The 21,805-nt window shown below is 36.3% G+C and overlaps 1 protein-coding gene across 7 annotated transcripts in view; it reads right to left on the bottom strand.

The window, feature by feature from the left end:
- DLG2 (discs large MAGUK scaffold protein 2) overlaps positions 1-21,805 on the bottom strand; it is a 2,147,153-nt gene that overhangs the window by 792,525 nt on the left and 1,332,823 nt on the right. For 5 of the 7 annotated variants that reach the window (XM_024131657.3, XM_055091357.1, XM_055091358.1 and 2 more), the window contains exon 1: positions 18,673-19,137. The exons of the other annotated variants lie outside the window; for them this stretch is intronic. In XM_024131657.3, the coding sequence (XP_023987425.1) occupies positions 18,673-18,981 (309 nt within the window). In that variant the 5' untranslated portion in view covers positions 18,982-19,137. Of the gene's footprint in view, positions 1-18,672; positions 19,138-21,805 lie in introns of those variants that run through there. 7 annotated transcript variants of the gene reach the window in all.

Here is a 21,805-nt window from a genome sequence, read left to right as displayed (position 1 = left end):
CAAGCTGCATGAGCCTTGCATTCTCTTTCGCTATAAGATAAGCTTAGCAAGGCAGACTGTGGCTCTGCAGAAGTTGGCAGTTTGGGGTATGGGGGTAAATCAGGTTCAGAGGATTTTGGTAAACCCATTTTACTGCCTGCCATAGCCATTTCCTCCAACCTAGCTTTTAGCAATAATAAATTTGATTAAAAAAAATCTCTATCAGAATCTGGCACCTCTGTCCTATCTGGTTTTAATCTTAAAATTTTTAAAAGGTGCTAATTACTAAGCCTCCTCAAACTTGATAGAGAGTGAAATTTGGAAACAAGAGAGTGCATAGTGTATTCAAAATGTGACCCTATTTTTTCAGGAGAGTAATGTACTTAGGAAGGAAAATGGAGGAGAAACTGGTTTTAAGGTTTAAAGTTGGTCAGTCAGTGGGTTATGGGGCTTCTCTGTCACTTTAAGGAATTTGGACTGTATCCCATGTGCAGTGTGGTGCCACTGAGGATTTTAAGCAGAATGACAAGACATTTTGTGGGAGGAGGGGGTATTAGAAATATTTTGACAGCTTGAAATGGATGGGTTTTGTGGTGTATTGGAGGCAAAAGGCCAGTTTAAAGACTGTTCCAATACTCCTGGTAAGATCCTTGTGAGTAGATTTAGTCCTTGATTCACTATTGATTTCTAAATTCCCTTATAATCTAAGAAATATGAGACAGAAGGCCAATATAACTTACTTGGAAATCACAACTTTAAAACATCATAAAGGCCCAGGGCCAGAGGCTGGGGGGAAGCGGTGCACAATGAGAGTTCCAATAAGAGGGATACGCTAAGGCTCAGCTGTTGCTGAGATGAAGAGATGATTATGTGACCAATCTAGAACTCATCAGAAATAATCACACCTAATTTAAAAAGCACTGTCTAAGAGACAAGCCAAATTTTACCAGTCATGCAATAGTTAGATGTTCTGCAGAAAAAAAAAGATACAAACCTCCTGTAAAATACCAGCTTCTCCCTCCTTCCCTGTACCAACATCATCACCACCAGAAAAAGAATATGCACATAATAGCACCTATATAACAGACTAGGACATAAAGGGTTCAAGAAAGATACCACATGACATGATTCATCTAATGATGTAACCCTGTAACCAGATAGGAGGCAATTTCTAGTGGATAGAGAGCAGCACTGAAAAATCACAGCTGCCTGCCTAACTCTGGTCCAGGTTCATCTTGCTAAACAAGCACTCTGTTTTTAATTTATTGAGTAGTATGTGATTATATCTTAAAGTTATTAGGCATAAGTAAAAGTGGGTAACTTGAGCTAGCTTTTTGAAGAACATCTCTTGTTCTCTACTGTAGAAATAAGAGATGAAACTTAGGAATGCAATATCCTATTTCTTTATTCAGCAATTATTTATGAAGGACTTATTGAATGTCATCTATTGTGTGGGATAAGTGACAGATCCGCCCCCCATTCTGTTGGAGAGAACAACTGCACCAGAAACACTGGACCCTGAGCTTGGGAGTGAGGGTTATCCTTAAATCATCTTCAATTGTCTTTCAAATTTCAAAGGAGGCTAAAAAGTTTTCCTCATTCCAGAATTTGACATCTTAACTCCCATTAAAAAATTATGAAGTCTTAAGAAGTTAAAAAAAAATTAAACAGAGCTTCCAGAATATCTGTAAGTAAATTATTTTAAAAACTACATTGTTCCTACTTCATTCTCAAACCTATTCAATTTGTGGAGATCCATAATCATTATTTTTTCAGCTGTGTCGTGACCTAAATAAGTTTGGTTCTCTGACAACTTCATGCTTATCAGCCTCTCATAAGTGAAGTCAACATCAACAAATGCAGGCTTACATATGAACCTGTAGAGAACAATGAAAGGAGTGGCCCTTTGGGGTCAGACCTGAGTTCCAACCATAAATCTGGTCCTTGTTAGAGGTATGAACTAGGGCAAGTTACTTTGCTTCTAAAAGTCCATTTGTGCATCTATAAAATGGGGATGAGATGACCTACCTTCTTGCATTATTTTGAAGGTTAAATTAAATTAAGATAATGGTATATAAGAAAAGCTTCACAAATGGTAACTATTATCATAATTTATTATAATTATGTCATTCCCATGAAGCACATGGTAACATTGAATGCCAGGGCTATCAAAGATATTAGAGATCCAGGGTCACACTGTTTTCTTTCTAATTCATGGCTGACTGTGCTAATTTTTACTGTCTTCTTTCCTGAGGGGCCTGATGTAGCCTCACCATCCTTCTTAGCACCATGGTCCATATCGCCATCATGAATCAATCTGAGTTGACACAGTCAAATGTATAAATCATGGTTTTTGTTTTCTTTTGTTTTCTTTTTTTTTTTTTTAACTATTCTAACTTCCTCCAGTTGAGAGGTAGACCCTAACATTCTGAACCTTGGCTAGGGTGATTCAAAGAGTCCAGAGTAGCCCAGCTACAAGTACCCAGGTTTCCTGATCTCCAGTTCGGTATTTTTCCACTGCAGCACACTCACTCACTCTCCTCTGAGTTATGAAATTCAAGCATGAGTCCAAATTGGAAGAGACAGATCACTTAACATAGCCTGTCACTATGTGATTTCTGCTGAGGTATGAATTAAACCTCGGCCCTTGCAATATACAGTTACAGACTGATATGAAAAAGGAACTGTTTAGCAGACTATTCATGCACTCTGTCAGGGCCAGTGCTATCATGGGGTCCACAATACAGTAATTTTAGTGATGGGATAATGGACATTATGACAGGCCTCTGCCACGATAGCTACAGGCAGCTCATAATAGGAGGATACTTTCAGATACTATAAAATATGATTTATCAATTTCTACGTCAATTTAGTCAATTGGTCTGGAATATATGAAGGGACTCTCTGTTCCCACTGGCTGAAGTTTATTCCCCAAAATACAACTCATTCATTACTGTCTTGAAATAAAACTGAAGCTCAAAGAAAGAGTAACTCTTAGAAAAATGTTTGTTTGTTTTCCAAAAACACTCTTGAAATTTAATCAGCAAAATAACCAGCATCAACTCTTAAAATAAAAGATTCAGAATGAACAATGGACACATACCTATGGCATCATTTTGTTACTTGAAGTTTAATGGTAGGAAACTGAGAGAGGATTCCATTTTAAATGGTCTCAATTTCCTATATCAATTCTCCTTCATATTGGGGGCAATTCCTAACAAACCCAATAAATGGTGTTCCAGGGATATACTCATGATCTCATAGCTCAACTGAAAAGTAAGAAATGAAAGGGGGCAAGGAGACCATAGGCTTCAACCATATACTCTAAGAAATTAAAATAGTTTTCTTTAGGGTCAAATTATTACTTTATGTCCTCCTTGACATCCCATCCAAACTCTCTTTACCTGGTGACTTTCCTAGGTCAATGATATTCATCATCCAACATATTAAATTGTATTAAATTTCAAATATCTTTCTCATGAAAGTATTAGACAGAGGGGTCAAGGCCAGAGCTGAAGAGGAAGAGGAGGGTCAACATCAGATATTTGGTGAGCCAGGATCTATTGCCTTGTGGTCAATATCTGGGGACTTTATTAAGATACCTTTCTAATTTCCAACTTAAACATGAGGTAAATTATGATCTCCCTAATAAGATCAAAACTCAGCCACACAAGGTAACCTTAAAGTAATGAAAGAACACCCAGGCCAGCAGAACTGATGACTACATTATCCTCTCTAAAGAAAAAACTGTATCAACCAGAAGTTTGGGAGGAGGTTTGGGGTCAAGAAGGAAAGCAAAGTAAAAGGGAAGTCAGATAGTTAAGCTTTGTCCATCAATCCAGGACCTTACTGGTGGGAAGGAATCTGGACATCTGAGTTAAAATAATTAACAAATTTTGAAGATGGTTTGACCCCCAAAGAAAGAAGTCCAATACCTGGAAGTTACCCTTGACTTCTTATCTGCCTCATTTTGTTATCTTCTGGCTCAAATAAACCCACGCTAGTTAATCCATCTTCTTGCTCTATATCCAAAATACATCCTCAATTCATACACTGGATCTCCACAACCACTGCTGTTCAGTCAAGTCATTATAATCTCTCCCTTGAAAGTACTGCTGTATAGCATTCTAACTAGTTTCCCCTCCTTCCATAGCTCATCTCACTATGTACATTAGATCATGTCATGTCCTTATTTAGAATAACCCAATGGCTTCTTGTTGAACTTTGAATAAAATTCAGACTCACTTCCACAGGCTCCAAAGTCTACATGACCTGGCCTTACCTCACTCTCCAACCTCCATTCCTATCTTTCTTCCCTATATTCTCTTTTTCCACACTAGCCTTCTTCTGTTGCAGGAACGTATCAAAGTTGTTCCTATCCTAGGGTCCTTGAACATGCTGTTATTTTGTTTGTGACATCACTGGAAGATTGTCATAAGATTGTCCCCTTTCCACCTTCATCTTTTTTTTTTTTTTTTTTTTTTTTTTTTTTGCGGTACGCGGGCCGACGCACAGGCTCAGCGGCCATGGCTCACGGGCCCAGCCGCTCTGCGGCATGTGGGATCTTCCCGGACCGGGGCACGAACCCATGTCCCCTGCATCGGCAGGCGGACTCTCAACCACTGCACCACCAGGGAAGCCCCACCATCATCTTTTAAATATCAATTCAAGTGTCTCCTCCTTACTAAGGCCTTCTCTTACTTTACTGTCTTATCCAAAGAAATCCCACTTCCACCAACCTATCTGCCATATCACATTGCTCTAGTTTATTTTTTTATAGTATGTCACCATCTGAAGTAGTCTTATTTGTTTGTTAATTTTATGTATTTCTCAATATAAGCTCCAAATCTTCCCAAATGTATTTATTGCTATATTTTCAACTTTCTAGAATAGGTCTGAACATCAACAGATGATCAATATATCTTTGTGAATGAATAAACAGATGAATTTTATGAACATGGGTGTTTCAATTCATCTGACAATTATATTTTTCACTGAAATAAATGATTTTGTCATAATGTGATGTCATGTATATTTTAGCCAATCTGAGTCAGTTTCTTAGCCCCAATTCCCTCTGGATACTCATCAGAATGGCTATCTGGGATTTAAGAGAGACAAAAATAGGATAGAGGGACCTGATCACAGTATTACCTAAAAAAGTACCCCACCAACATGCCTTGCCTAACACAACTCTATTTCCTCTTTACCAATTTTTAAAGATACCATTCTTTCAATCATTCAAAAAATATGTCAGGCCCTATCCTAGCAGTAAAGATGCAGAAATAAATAAGGCATGGTTTGTGTTCTCCCAAAGCTTCCAATATGGTAAATGAAGCAGACATGTAAGCAATCACAATGTTAAGTAAAAAGTAGGAGCACAGAGAAAGAAAAGCTTAAAGAAGATAACATTTGAGATGATCCTTGAATGATGAATGAAATTTTACCAAACATAGAAACAGGGAGAGTCATTATAGACAGAGGGATACATAGAAAAAATTTGGCAGGAGACTGCATGGTGGCTTCAGGGAATCAGGGAACAGTGAATGGTGGGGTGTGACCAGAATACAATAGGAGTGGCTGCAGATAGGGTTGGTAATGCAGGTTGGGGCCAAATTGAAGACAACTTCTAATGCTTTGCTAGGGAAGCAAGTTTTATTTTGTAAACTAGTGTTTGGAAACTATGTTTCGTGAGATACTGGTAAACATATATCCATGAAAAAGAGAATTCATCATCACACACATTTAAGAAATGCTCTGCACACTCTACTTGCCTTTAGGAGATATAAAACCCCAAAGGCTTTGAAAAATCCTATAATAAAAAATAAACAACTGCTTAACATGTTATCCAATATAAACGACCCATGAACATTTCCAGACATACTAGCCTTCTCCAGAAGTTAGAGTACAGTTAAAGTGAAGCACTACCTTTAAGTGATCTGGAGTTGTTAAATTATTTAAATCAATGAATGTTACGAATGGAACTGAGTGTAGAGATAAATTTGGCAACAAAAACACTTAGAATGGATGGAAGGAATCTGGGAGGCCACTGATGCTTGCAAATATCTTATGTGAATGATAATGCACATCTATACTCAAGCACTGAGAGTGTGAATGTAAAATGGGAAAATATTTGAGACATTCTAAGATAGAATTCTATATCAACTTGTTATCGATTAATTAGTGATCGCCCTGGGTGTAGAAGGTGATGAAGCTAATGATGACTTCCTGATATTCTGACATGGTAAACTGAGTGAATTGTAAAACAGGTTGGAGAGCAGTGCGGGGTAGGAAAGAAGAAGATTAATGAAAAACGGGCTGAAGCTTCTGCACAAAAAGGGGTGAGGATCATAATGTCAACTGCTACCTGTTTTTGACTCAATTATTGGAAAAATAATAACTATAAGCTTACAAGGAACTTCCAATTATGCTAGGCTCTTTCATAAACTCAAGAGTTTCTGTTCTTAATCTACCTACAATCCTCAACCTATTTTTGTCACCTTTCCATTCAGTCCTTTGAAAATGATGTTCTCTCTTATACTAGAAAACAGCTGCCCTCACATTACTGATATGTTGGCTTCACATTTTTTTTTTTTTTAGAATGGCCAGAAGGTGCTTAGTTTTGATAAGGGAGTCCATAGAGTTGTTGCATATGGAAGTTTAATTCTAAATATTGGTATCAGCAATGTAATAATGGTGTGGTTTTAAAGGATACAATTTCATACAATCATTCTAAGATATTATGGTTGACTTTCAGGGGCAGACTGCCTGCATTTTAAGACATGTGGATCCAACTCAACCTTGAATATGTCTATATACAAATTTCACAAAATTCTTAACCGTATATAAACATACTATAAAATAGACAGGAAATTTCCAGAATATTTCCCTTCCCCATCTGATCAGTTAGATCACTCTTCCTCTTCAACATCTCTTCCTGTCAATTTAATGACCATACTGCACTCCTCAGCAAATTCTCTGTTTACACAGTCAGATGGTCTGTCTACTTCTATTTGTTGTACTAATTACCTTTTCATCTGTCATTCAATTCAATCTTGCTCACCTACAGCAACGTGAAAAAAAGAGCATTCAGCTCTTTTCCTTCTAGAGAACAGACACAAGGAAGAGTTACAGTGACAGGAGAAAAAGGGGCATAAATCACTCATGAAGATGATTAAGAACTACCCTGCTATATTTAGGGTAGGTGGAAATTTCTCTTACCAGGACTTTTATTAATTTTATTTTATTTTTAGCTGCATTGGGTCTTCGTTGCTGTGCACAGGCTTTCTATAGTTGCCGTGAGGGAGGGTACTCTTCGTTGTGGTGCAGGGGCTTCTCATGACTGTGGCTTCTCTTGTTGGCGGAGCATGGGCTCTAGGCATGCAGACTTCAGTAGCTGTGGCACACGGGCTCAGTAGTTGTGGCTCGCGGGCTCTAGAGCACAGGGTCAGTAGTTGTGGTGCATGGGCTTAGCTGCTCTGCGGTATGTGGGATCTTCCCGGACCAGGGATCTAACCTGTGTCCCCTGCATTGGCAGGAGGATTCTTAACCACTGCGCCACCAGGGAAGTCCCTTATCAGAACTTTTAAACAGAAACTACTCACGGGCTTCCCTGGTGGCGCAGAGGTTGCGAGTCCGCCTGCCGATGCAGGGGACATGGGTTCGTGTCCCGTTCCAGAGAAACTACTCACCTATTTGTATATATATCCTTCCTTCCATCCTATCATCCATCCAGTCAACAAATTAAGCATGTATTAAATTACCAACTGGGTATTATCATTATGCTAGGTGTTATAGAAGATGCCATAATAGTGTCCAAAATTGGCTGCAATCACACGAAAAGTATTCATCTTCATTAACTAATAAAAGCAAATTAAAAAAGCAACAGCATGCAGTTTTTAGCTTACCAAATTTATAAATGATTTTTATAAAGAAAGAACCATCAAGAGTACAGGAGGAAAGACATGTTCACACACTCCCGGAATGGGAGGACTATAAATTTGTAAAGTTCTTTTAGAAGCAATTTGGCAATTAACTCTAAGCTCTATGGGGCAGGAATCAATCTCTTTTGTTTTCCATTATGTCCCCATTGATTAACACAGTGTTTTGGCATCTGGGAACTGTTCAATAATTAACTGTTGACTAAAAATCGACTGAACAACAACGTTATAAGCCTAAAAAAATTTACACCCTTCACTCACTGATTCCTTTCCTGAAAATATATCCTAAGGAGAAAACTGGTCTGAGGTTAATGTACACCAAAACTTACTTCAGTATTGGTTATATTAATAATAATAATATAACCTAAATGTCCAACAATATGAGTTTTTGTAGAAACAGTAATATTTGGCAGTCATTAAAATTATGTCAAAAAGAAAAATATTTTACTAACAGAAAAATGTTCATAATTAATGTTAATGTAAAAAAAGCAATACGGTTTTATATTCTTAACTTCCCACTAGCAGACACATATAACCAATACATTATATTTAGGTACATCTGTGAGCTCATGTTACTATAATATATTACATTTTTTTTTCTGAAGATACATATGCAGAGTCAATTGAAGAAACTAAAAAGGTATCAAAATACTAACTGTGGTTACTTCTAGGTAGAATTATAGCTATTTTAATATTTTTCAAACATATCTTTAGCTTATAATATTTTTTACCATAAACTTGTATTATTTCTACATCAAAACCCAATAATAAAATTATTTTAAAAGAGTAATATAAATGCTCACTTTTAAACTAAGAGAATTTATGATTATCCACTTAGACTTTATTTTTGTTTAAAAAAACTTCAAGTTGAAAACAGAGAATAAAAAATATATACACTGCAAGTATCTTCCTCTTAATTTTGCTGTGAAAGTGCTCTAAAAATATAAAGTCTTAAAAAAAAACTAAAACATTGCAAGGAAGTGCAATAATATGTGTGATGGAGAACAAATAACATAGATCAGAGAAATGAATGATCAGTATATAAACAGAATCAAAAAGCATTTTCTAAGATTGCCTTCCCAGTCTGGCAAAGGCAGATATATTTGCTAATCACTCTAAAATGTAGTATAAATCTAGGAATTTTTATATAATTTTAAACAGTGCATTTTTAAACTACTTATTGAAGAACTATAAAAATGTTGATCACTAACTAAATAGCACAGCTTATCAGAATAAAGTGCAAATGTGTTCAGTTATGGATTTTTAATGTGGTGCCAACTACTATACTCTGAGCACTTACATTTAATGATGAAAATGATGGAGAAAAAAGGTCATGTAATCTACAATAGACTGTACAGAAACTAATTATAAAATAATAGTTCACGACATTATTTCAACCTTCTAGAGAGCAAGTGACTCCTAAATTAGACAAAGAAACTGTGTAGAATCAGATTTTCTTTTTCTGATTGTCCTCTCAAAGTGCAGCTCAGTACCTTCCATCACTGAACAGCATGACCCACTTGAATGCAGAATATAATTTCTGAACAGTGATTCCCATATTTTAACAGCACCACCAAAAAGAAGAATCTGAGTCAAACTAAAAACAAGACAAATGTGCAAAGCAATAAATCTGTGCTAACAACTTTTTATTACAATCTGTTGTTAAATAGAGTTACTTTAAGGACAGAAGATGTCACTCTTGATCTTAAGGCACTTGTATAATGAGTAATAATAATAATAAATCAAATTAGAAACTTAAGTACCTTTACGTACAAGGTCCCGTGCTAATATTCATTCAGAAATCAACAACACTTAGTTGACTGATTGCTACATGCTGGGTTACTGGGAAAACAAGGGTAAATAAACAGATTGTGCTCTAATTGAATTCAGCTTAGAGAAGCAGATAGATACTTATTCATAACTGTGATACAATGTGATAGGTGAATTGTGCATGGTGCCCAGCTAGACATAAAGGTAGACAAGACATAGTCTTTCCTCTCCACAGCCACCAATGCAGCTCAGAAGTCAGGGTCCAAAAACAGAACTTAATAGTGATACTACAAAATTGTCACAAAGAGATGAATGGACAGCTGGTGACTCTGAGTTAGGCATATGAGGAATCTTTCACTGTCTAATCAGGAGACCGAGAAGGAAACAACTAACCACAATGCCAGGTAATGTGCTAACTGTGCAGGACACCACATTAAGTAGAGGCTTTAGGAGCTAAAACGGACTGGAAAGGATTAGAGAAGTGCTTAAACCAGACTTTTAAGTAACATATAGGCTTTGTTATGCAGAATGGGACATTCCATCAGAAGGAAATAGAAAGCTGAGAGTCTAGTGCAGAGGCTGACAAACTTTTTCTATAAAGAGCCAGACAGAAAATATTTTAGGACTCTCTGGCCCTACGGTCTGTATTACAACTACTTAACTTTGCAATTGCAGTACCAAAATAGCCATAGATAATGTGTAAACAAATGAGCATGGCTGTGCTCCAATAAAGCTTTCTTTATAAATAGTATAATTGGGATTTCATATAATTTTTCACAAAATTACATTCAATTTTATTATTCTTATTTTCTTCAATGATTAAAAATATTTTTTAAAATTCTTGGCTCAGAGGCTATACAAAAACAGGTAGCAAGTTGGATTTGACCTGTAGGCTATACTTTGCTGATTCCTGGTCTAGTTAGAAGGCAAGCTAAATATACACACATAACAAGACACATAACAATTTCAAATATCTAACCAGTGTTCTCAATTCTACCCAGCCTTTCCATTTTATAATACATGTTTTGTAATACCCTCTTTTCTCCATCTGAAATGAAATTCATGGATAATACAACTGCCTACACATTTTTAAATAATGCCTTAACTGAAGTAAAAGAAGAAATAAAAAGAAAGTACTTTATGTTAAGATAGTATGTTTCAATATGGCAATCTGTGAGCCCACCTATACTAGAAAATGTAATAAAGTAGTCACACGCTTACGTGTACTTATAATGAATAAATTTAGATTTAAATGGAATAAAGAGACGAGATATCATATCTGCAACAAACACAGGAAAAGTGAAAGAGTAGACATATGAAGAGTAGACACATATGAAAATTAGTGTTGGAAGAAGTGATAATGGTTCATTTGTATATAATAAGAGAGCATAGGAAATACTTTAGTTGAAATATAATCTAACAAGATTGCTGACAAAGTGGAGAAAGTAAAAGTTTCATATTTTTGCAAATAAACTTATAGCTTAGTGTCAAAATAATTACTTATAACTTAGTGTCAAAATAATTCCCTGCTTTGTATGGGGCAGACCGGTGAGGAAGTTTATCTATCTATCCATCTATCTATCTATCTATCATCATCATCACCTCTCTATCCCTATTTGGAATTACCCCTCATGTAAAGATAGACATTTGATTTGACTTCTAGTGCTTCAATAGATCTTAGGACTCTGTCCTTTGATAAAAAATGAGGACTAGAGAACCCCAGCCACCTAAGAGCCTACAGGGAAACTGAGTATAGATGACCTTTGGAACAATATCAAGAGTAATACTGAAAACAACAGAAAACTCTGAAATAAATAATTTCACATAATTTTCACAAAATAGATTTCTTATAGTGTGATAACATTTTAAAAATAAATATAAGGTATGGCAATCAAATAAAATATTTTTTAAAACAATCCTATTGAAATTTGGTGAACTATTTGTATTTCATGTGCTGCTACCAATGTAAAATGTTTGGCTCTATGTCTATGAAAAGGACCTCAAGTCTCTTCAATTACATATTTGCAGGTGACATTTACAAATGTCAACTGATACAGGAGAGGTGTATCGGTGACATAAATGCCAGGAGCAGCAATATTGCTCAAGATAGGGATTTTCCAAACTGGCAACCAACTCCTGATAAAATTCCTAACAGAACAAAGTACAATGATCCCTTGATTTACATAGGAGTTACATTTCTAGAATATTAAATGATTATTAAATCCTTGCAGAAAATACTTTGTTTATAAAACTGAATTTGATTTTAGGTTTAGAAAATTAAAAATAAAAAAAACTTCATGAATATGAAGTGAAATGTTAAAAACTGTGCAGTTAATGGGGTCATTCTTTATTGTTCAGGACTGCTCTGCACATTATAGTGCATTTAGCATCCCTGGCCCCCTTCTCCTAATGCCAGTATCACCTCCCAGTCATTATCAATACATAAGTCCCTCCATGTGTTTGTAAAATGATTTCTAATGGCTCGTCTCTCTCCTTATCTCCTTGGGGACTGCTGGTCTGAATTATAAGAGTGTAGAAATTAGGTTTATGTAATTTTTTGTATAATGCCCAACACTGCCTTATCAACAAATTGCATGCTTAATAATTTTCTTGTCAGTAATTACGCTTCGTGAAGAGGAGCACATAAGGGTAAGAGAGGGAAAGCTGCCTGAAACAGTAAAAAGAATTCTGAGTTCAAAGACACTGGCCAATTCTGCCACAAACTGAATGACCTTGAGCAAGTCTTTTTAACTTTTCTAGGCTTCAGGTTCCCCTTTGGAAAATACACTAGATGAACTCTAAATTCCCATCCAGCTCTGACATAATTATAAAATATCTATCTCTCTCTCTCTCTCTCTCTCTCTCTATATATATATATATATGCCTTTGGGAAATTAAAGGAATGAAAGTAGAGAATGGAGAATAAAATCAGGTGATGTTACATTTGTAACAGATCAAACAATATCAAAAAGAAAACCCCAAAACGAAGAAGATGGCCAATGGAGATGGTGGTATTAAAGGGAGGTATTTGATTCTTGGCATAACAGATGCATAGGTAGGTAGACAATGCGTATGAGATTCACATTTATTCAGCAATGTGAGATGATGTTCTTGGACTTATGAAAGACAAACTCTACATGTACTTTTATTTTGTATTTATATTAAGTTTAAAATACATGGTTCCTGATTCCTTACCATAAATGTTGCAAGATTAAATCCAATTTGCAAATAACTACAGATGATGGGGTCTTTCTAAGAGCAAGTATCTTATTCTGGTATCGGTGCTGTGGGAATCTACTCCACTGCTTCAGATCAGCATAGTTCTTAACCTCGATCACAGAGTAAAGGGCTCTTTAAGGGCTCAACCAACTCAGGGTTCCTGAGACCAGAAAACAATGTAGAATGGGGAAATCTGGGATTCTGCTAGGAGGTGTCAGTCCTCCCAACCATGTAAAACACTCCAATTCCTTAAGGAAATTTCCTGTTAAATTAAAGAATTAAAGAGGTCTCTGAGGGTATTCTCCCTTCCAGTGTACCTCAAACAGGCCTTTCTGTAAGATGTGGTGGAAAAGTTAAGGAGTCCGATAGAACTTTATTTGAAACTAGTTCTGCCTTTATCAGTTATGCCCTCATGAGCAAGTTACTCTTAGCCTCAATTGCCATATCTGAAAAATGGGAATTATATAATCACTCTTTTACTGTTGTTGGAAGAATTCCAAGTAATGATTAATGTAAAGACCCTAGCACACGGCTTTACACATTGTGGGTGTTGAGAGTATTCGATAAATACTGTCACCTTTGCTCTTTTCTTTTCCACCCTCTGTACTTTGTCTCTCCTGCCCTGCCCTAGAAAGAAGGCTCTGCTGATGTCAGCATCCAGGAGCAGGGGTGCCAGGAGTGTTGACTGACTGGCTTCAGATCTGCCCAAGGCATGCTCAGTGCTTTTATTCCTTCTGTGATACCGCTTATTCTCTTATGCTTCCCTTGCCTGGAGGCTGCTGGTGTTTTCCAGAGACTAAAAAGTCTTATTCTTCCTTAGTAAGGGACACCCTATGGAAGGAATCAGTAGAAGCAGCCACAGAGTTAAAACAGACTGTAAGATCTTTCTAACCAGACAAAAGCTGAGCCTGAGATTTCAGCTTAGGGCAACCCTACTTCTTGGACTAAAAAATCCTCTGCACTCAAGTTCCTGTAAACTGCTATTTCTGGAGGAGCTGTACAGGGACTGTTAGGGAAGATTTACAGAGTTTGGCTAAATACTTCAAATGTAGTTTTTCTAGCGGTATGTACTGAGAAAATCTAACATCACCCACCTCTGAATGCAAGTTTATGAAAATGCTAGTTTATCAATACAAGTCTATTTTACATGATTTTTTTCCTTAGTGTACACCATTGTAAACCCCTGAGAACCCCGAAGGACAAAATGACACCCCATCATCACGTGGTACTGTGTCAAGTGTTTCTGAACAGTTGCCTGGCCTAACCTTCATCACTATAAGCGAGGCATCAGAAAGTTCAGTGGACAAACTAGAAACTCTAATGAAGGACCACAATACTGATAATTAATTCGATGGATAATATAATATGTTCTTCAGGTTAAAAAACATAATTTGGATATCACTAGTCATCATAAATACCATTTTTTAAATTGAACAATTCCTGTGTGTTCTAAGTGCCATGCTTGGCTCTTTAGACAGAGTACTTTCAATACTTATTACACTTTTCTGCAACATGATTGTAACATTCTAAGTTTTACAGAGGGGCACACGAGTCTTAAAGAGGTTAAGCAAGTGAGATCACACAGAGCTAGTAAGTTCAAACTTTGGATTATCTGGCTCTAAAGCATAAATCCTTTCCAAAGTGTGTCTCATTCATTAATGGATGTCAGGTGACAGAGCCACAGAATATTTGTTTTGGAAGGGATACAGAAGTTCATTTAGGAAAATCAGTTTTCTTAGAAACAGAGAAACTGAGGCCTAGAAGGGTTCCTTAACCATGAAGCCTAACACAAAGTGTGGCAGAACTCTCGAATCCTACGGTGGCTCAATGCTGCTGACTCAGCAGAGTCCTCACCAAGGCCCACCAGGCTTTCTGTGACCAATCCCCCACCCATCTCTCCATGGGCAGACAGAACTAAGAGCAGTTCTACACAGACACCAGGGTGTTACATGTGTTTCTGTTTTTGTTATTTTTGCCCCCAAAGCCTATCTCTCTTTTCCGACTTGATAAACACACATTTTTTCAAGATTCAATTCAGTTCCATCCAAGTATCACTACCTCTACGAAGTCTTCACTAATTCACCTCTCTTCTCTTCCCAGAAAAACAGTTATAGTGAATTAAGGAATAGGTTAATAGAAGCCAACTTTTATTGTGGATTTATGATTCATTCATTCATTCATTCCACAAATATTTATTGAGTCTCTACTATATGTAAGCACTGTGCTAACTGCTTTATATGTATTGTGTTAATCATTCCTCACCATAATCCTATGAGTTAAGTACTATTTTTTATCCTAATTTTACAAAACAGGAAATGTAGGCATAAAGAGATACAGTATCTTTTCTTAAAAAAAAAAAAAAGGATAATTTTGTCTTTCTCCTTTGTGGTCCCTTTGTATCCGGAATACACATTTACTATGGAATTTGCAACACTCTGTGGAACTTTGTTTCGCTTCCAAATTTTGATTTATGATGCTATTATTCTGTGTATATAATGATATATTTGCTAAGTATTGTATACTATTGTAGGTCGTAAGCTCCATAATGGTAGAGGTGGTATCTACTTCGTTTCCTATTATATCCACAGGGCCTGACAGAGTGGCACATAGTAGGTACTCAGGAAATGATAGTTGAATAAAGAAATGAAGAATGAATGAATGAATGAAGAACAAATGCATAGAACCCTGGTCTCCGAGTCTTCACTGTCTGTGCTGCCTCCCCAGACCAGTCTGCACTGGGCAGAAATGCCGCATAAGCAGCGATGGACATGTTTTTTTGTTTTTTCTTTTCCCTAAGGCCGATACTATTATCTTGGATGTGCATTCTAGAACTCACTTCTGGACACTATAATTTTCCATTTTCTTACCTATTATTATGGTTATATTAATTCTACAGATCCAAATGGAATGAAAACTTATTTGAGAAGGGACAGGAGCTGTTTTTTATTCCTGCTGAGGAATAACATAATGACAAAGTCCTGTTAGTACACAGCACCCCCAAATAACAGGAGTTTGGCAAAGAGCCTTGGGAGGAACTCAAGTCATTACCGTAGCCCTGTATTATAGCAGCCAGAAATCACACTGCTGATTTCCACGTAACACAGCAAACTATCTCCAAGGGCAAGATCCCAGCTCCCAGACACTTAATAGCCCTCAGGCACGTTCTGTACCACATATGGGTCCCTAGGCAACTCTAAAACATGCACTTTCCTTCTTTCTGCTTTATCAAGGAGTCTAATGTTTACTATCATTAGCCTCGATCTTTTATTTTACAATATTTCACAGGATATCTTTAGTTAATTTAAGGGATAAAAATGGTATCCAAAATTCTCAAAACAGACTTAGTTTTAATGGACACATATTCATACACACACACTCTTGTTTCTGTGACAGCTTACATGGGCATATAGTACATACACATCTGTATATTTCAAATATTAGACATATTTTATAGATGTATATGTAAATGAATACAGATATATATATACATAGAGCAGCATTTTCGAGTACCTATCAGAAGTAAAGGCAATATACTTTATAGAAAGAAAAAACATTATAAGAACAGCTAGTAATTTCTAGGAGAGAAAAGAATAATATAGAACTTTAATTTTTATATGTGTATATGCATGTATATATATATGTATAATTATATACACATGAAAATATGTTAATACATGCAAGTAGATATTTAAATATATCTCTATATTAATATAGAGATATTTAAATATATATCTCTATATCAATATAGAGATATTTAAATATATATATGCACATGTGCATATACAGACACATTAAAAAATACTCAACATAATATATTTGAAAGGGCACGGGAGTGGAATGAAGAGAGATTGATCAATCTAGTATAGCACATTTTTAGGACTAAGATGATAAAAGGGTGGAAGAGTCAGTTGATAGAAGAGTGTCACAACACTGAAGATCCTAAAACATATGGTATTGGTTCTCCATTATTTGGGAAGTAACTGTTCTTAGCAAGTAATAAAATACATGTGAATAAGAGAGAAAAATGTAGAGAAATGTGTATACAAAAGAATAATGGGAGATGGTGGCTGCCTCATTTCATTTCCTTCTCATATGTCACTGGATCTTTAATTATCAGTGCAGAGTCTATTTCAATCTTTAAAGCATTAAATGGCTATAAATTTAGGCAAGTAGGAGGCTGACTTTGTTAAACACCAAGGAAGGGAAAAGTTTCCCTTGGTTGATGAAAAATGTACCAAGATTTTTTGCATAGTTATTATAATATAGTATTAGAGATTTTGGTTTGAGCAATGATGAAAAGTTTATTACATCTTAGATAAAAAGAATTGTAAAAACAAAGCATGTTTGCATATTCTACTCTGTGCAAAATCCATAAGCTAGATGTGTTTCCCTTCTCTGCCTATGTAAGCCTTGAGAATTTAACATAATCAATGAAGAGATATAGGCTAAAGACATTTAAACACATGTGTTTGTTAAAGAATAGGGACTTCATAATTGTTGACTGTTTATTCAGTTTGGAATTCATGTTAAGTTTAAAAAATAACTGAGTTTCCAAACATCAGGCTCCATTTCAAGGTGAACTAGTTTAATTCTAAAATGACAATATATTCTTGATTTAAATCAAGATGCTGAAATGCATGATATTAATGCATCAAAAGCCATATATAAGGCTATGTATATGTAGCATTAAGATCTAGTGATATATACTTACAAGTACTTAAAAAAAACTAATATTAAAATTGGAATGTTCTCTACACCTCTCAGATCATAACATTTTACTCATGATCAATACCCACTTCTTAATTATGCTAAAACCATATTAAAATCAAGAGAGGATTTTTTTCCTGCAAACAGATTTTTCTCTTTTCAGTGAATTTTTATGAACAGAGTTCTATATTTATGACAATGATTACAGGTGCCTTTTATTTATATTTTATAGCATTTACAGGAAGTTGTTTTCCCTCTTCTGGATGGAGACAGGAAAAAATGAGCCAATTTCGTTTCTGGTACAATGCTAGTAGTTTGGGGCAAGAATAAGCTAGGAATCAAATTAAGGGACTCTGCACATCTGCTTCAGAAATATGTTACAGGGGAATACGAGTTATACTTTTTAGTATAAATAACCTTATTGCTTCTATGAATAAATGAAATGTTTCATTATTTTATTCTGAGTGTAATTGTCCTCTAGCTTGCTTCCAATTGTATTCCTTTTGTTTATAAAATGAATTATTTAGTACAAACACATTTTCTTCTCCATCACTGAAAAGGTATACAGCATTATAAGAGTAAAGTTAGAATAGGATACTTTAAATCGCTGCTTTCCATAGCTGAAGAAATAAATGTTTTTTTTATCTTTAAAGAGATGGAAAGTATCTGATTAAAGTTCATTTCCTCTTTCTTCCTTACAAACAAGACAAAACCCTAGGCTAGGCAGAATAGAAAAAGTTAACAATGATTAGAAGTAAAAGTGCTGCTAAAGTCCATGATGCAGAATAGTAAAATCATCTGAGGACTAGAGAAGTTGAATTTGGGGAAAAGTCACTGAAAGAAACTGAGCACAGCATCCCTTGACTTTCACAGGCCACACAGAGGTGTGAGCCCACCAACACCTGTGAAAATTACAGGATTTCTTGGCCTACCATTTACCAAACAGGCATACCCAGTCAGCAAGGAGGACTCAGCAAAGTTTCCAAACCGTGCTAGCCTTCCCCAGCGTGCTCTCAGTTTCTTCCAATACTCACGGGAAAGTCACAAGGAAAAGGCTCACCTGTGCTGGGCTGAACCAGCCATGTGGGCAGGCACAATGCTCCCCACAAGTCTCTTTGCCTTTGGTGCTCGTCTTGTGGGAGCTTTTCCGCACACTGTCCCACAAGGTGACCAGCTTGGTCCTGTTTGAAGCTGGGCCCCCAGGTCCCGAGGAGGGCATAGTCTGAGAACTGTACCCGAGACCCTGAGGACTCCTCTGCCAGCCACAAGCGCAGTGGGCATCCCTGATCAGTGTGGGTGCGCTCCTGCCGGCATCCATCCCATCGGACCCCCGGCTGCAGCTGTGTTGCTTGGTGAGGTATGCATTCATACTGCACTGATGCCTACTCTTGCCTTTGGTCAGCTCTGCACAGGAATGTCTCCTCCCTCACACCCCTTTCTTCCAGGCAGTTGTAAAAGTCTTTTTTTTTTTTTTTTTTTTTTTTTTTTGTCCCGTGGTTCCCTCAGTATCTTTGACAGCTGCTATAGCAGTGCATCGTGGGAGCAGCTCCGCACAGCATTATCTGCGGGCTGGTAGCTCTTTGTCAATAGATGACTCAACTCACAGAGCAACTTGACAGTATCCCTGCTCTAGGCAGAAGCAATCAATGCTCCACACAGCTGGGCTACAAGACTGTACACTGTTACTAACCCTTTTTGGATGGAGCCCCACAGTAAAACATACTCTTCGCAATTTGGCATTCTGGCTTTTCCCTCTCTAGCTGATCCCCACGCAAAATACAGACCTCAGGAAAGAGAGCTTCTTATCAGACTAGCAGGACCCTTCTTTCCAGAAAGAATACATCTAGGCTGAAACAATATAGCATAAGCAATGTAAAATGATGGGGAAGTTAACCTGTGAAACAATTTCCAACCTTTACAGGAATCACTTATTTAGAGAGAGGTTTGCCAAGACACAGACCAAATCATGAGGTAACTAAATAAGAGCATCAGTATTAACTCTAAAGAACACTGATTCATTCAGAAAAATCACTTAGATCACAGCATTATACCAGAGTGCTTTAAAATTTGGAAGTCTGTTTTAGAACATGATTATATATTATAGTCCAAACATATATTATTTATGCTATGAACAATTATTAATTCTTTCTGATTCAAAAGTAAAGCAATTTCCAGAGTTCCAAACCGATGGGTTGGATTATTTTAACACAGTGTTTTTCCTTACCCCAAATTATTCTGAGGATTTCCTTTCAAATACTTTACCACAACAAATACATTCACCACAGAGAGAGTCTGCATTTTAAAGTGAAAGACATCTAATTCTGCCATCCAGTATTTTGGTTTCCAAAGACAGAATTTTCAAATTCTTTCACTAAAAAATGAGTGAAATCTATCCAATTTAAAGCAATTGCCTTCCAAAGAGGACATGATTGTTTTAAATTTTAAATTTTAGTATGTTTGCAGAAGCCATGCATAGTATTTTCAGGAAAAGGGAAAGGCTAATTGCTACAGCACTTAGAATTTTTATTCTGTTTGAAACTTTCCATATCTATTGCCAAAATGCCTATCCCTATCACATATCCCTAAGGAAATAATTTTGGTTTGATTGGGAAGCAAACTGCCATCTATGCAGCACCAAACAAGTGTGATATAATCCCATGATATAGTTATTCTATTTATAGACCATCAGGTGCCATCAGACCCACTTTCACAGTGGATTAACCTAACCAGGTGCTGGGGCAGTGTAGACCTCATTTCTATCTGAGTTGACAAGGTTCTTGTTTCAAAAGCCATGATTACAACATATTCTACATTTCAACACTAGGACTCCCTGGCTAAATCATTGTTATATATAAAAGTCCTTTAAGGAAGGAGCAGGATTTTCTCTTTTCATGTATCTGCATGAAAGAGACCTTTCCCAAATTCTGTGCAAGGGGTTGATATAAGTACCTTGCCTGGCACAGTAAGCATTCAAAACACCTTTGCTAAATAATAATGACCCATATGTGTCAGCTCAAAGGGCAGGCCTGGGTCTATTATTGACTATTTTTTCCCAAGCTCCTAGCCCACTGCCTGCCCAGCACATCATAGCAGGCTTATGATAAATACATTTTTGGATGGATGAATAGATGCTTGGGTGGATGTCTAATAGAAGGAAAGAGTAGAAGAAAGACGGAGTTGACCAACACTTTTTGAAAATAATATTTGATTCAGCAGTGCTCCAGAAACAAACCATTTTTTAAGGTTGGCTTTAGTGTTGATTTTGAGATATTAAGGAAATTTGCCACAAAAACGTGAAGACTTGAACTGTTGGGTAGGTATAACAATGGCATTAATGGTATTTCTTTCTGAAAGAGGAACAAGGAATCACTATCAATACCTACAAACATAAAATTGAGGTAAATAGATCATCATGTGATATGCAGTGAGAAAAGGAGCAGAAAATTATCTCCCTTTCTTTTTCTCTTCTTCTTCCTCTTCCTCCCTCCCTCCTCCCCTCCTCATTTTTTTATGCTGAATCAAGGGATAATGGCTGAATGACCTTCTGGGTCAAATAAAGCCCTAGAGAACTTCATATTTATCTGGTGTCACCATGATGCATGGCTGTACAATGGGACTTGATGTGAGATGGCAATCCACCACCCTACAAGTGAGAATGTAAGGAAGTGATAAGTTTGGCTCTCTCCAATCTTATCTAACCATAGATGCTTCTCCAGTTTTTCAGGCAGATTTCATTGCTCAGAGGTCCATTGAATCTTCAGGGAATACATGCCCTGTTCTCATCCATTTGCCCCTCAAGTATAAGAATCAATCTGTGCAGGAGTCAATGTGAATTTGTTATAATTTTGTAATGGTGTGTGCAGCTTGCAGCAAGACAGAAAATTTCCTGGCTGGGCTCTACTCAAAGATATTATACATCTTCATAGGGACCTAAATCTGTTATGAATGAGTTCTTTGGAATCAGCTATTTCTTCCCATCACAAAGACAAGAGAATTGCTGTTTTAATAACCTTTGCATGTCATTTCTATATAGAAAAATAAATAAATAAATATTTATAAATAAATTTATAAATTTTAAATTTATTTATAATTTATTTATAATTTATATAATTTATATATATTTATATAATTTATATAATTTATATATTTATTTATATAATTTATATAATTTATATAATTTATATTTATATATA

This window comes from Physeter macrocephalus, chromosome 16 (assembly GCF_002837175.3).
Source record: "Physeter macrocephalus isolate SW-GA chromosome 16, ASM283717v5, whole genome shotgun sequence".
NCBI classification, from domain to species: Eukaryota; Metazoa; Chordata; class Mammalia; order Artiodactyla; family Physeteridae; genus Physeter; species Physeter macrocephalus.
The sequence above is the reverse complement of the archived record's forward strand: the minus strand, read 5'-3'. Positions and strand labels throughout refer to the sequence as shown.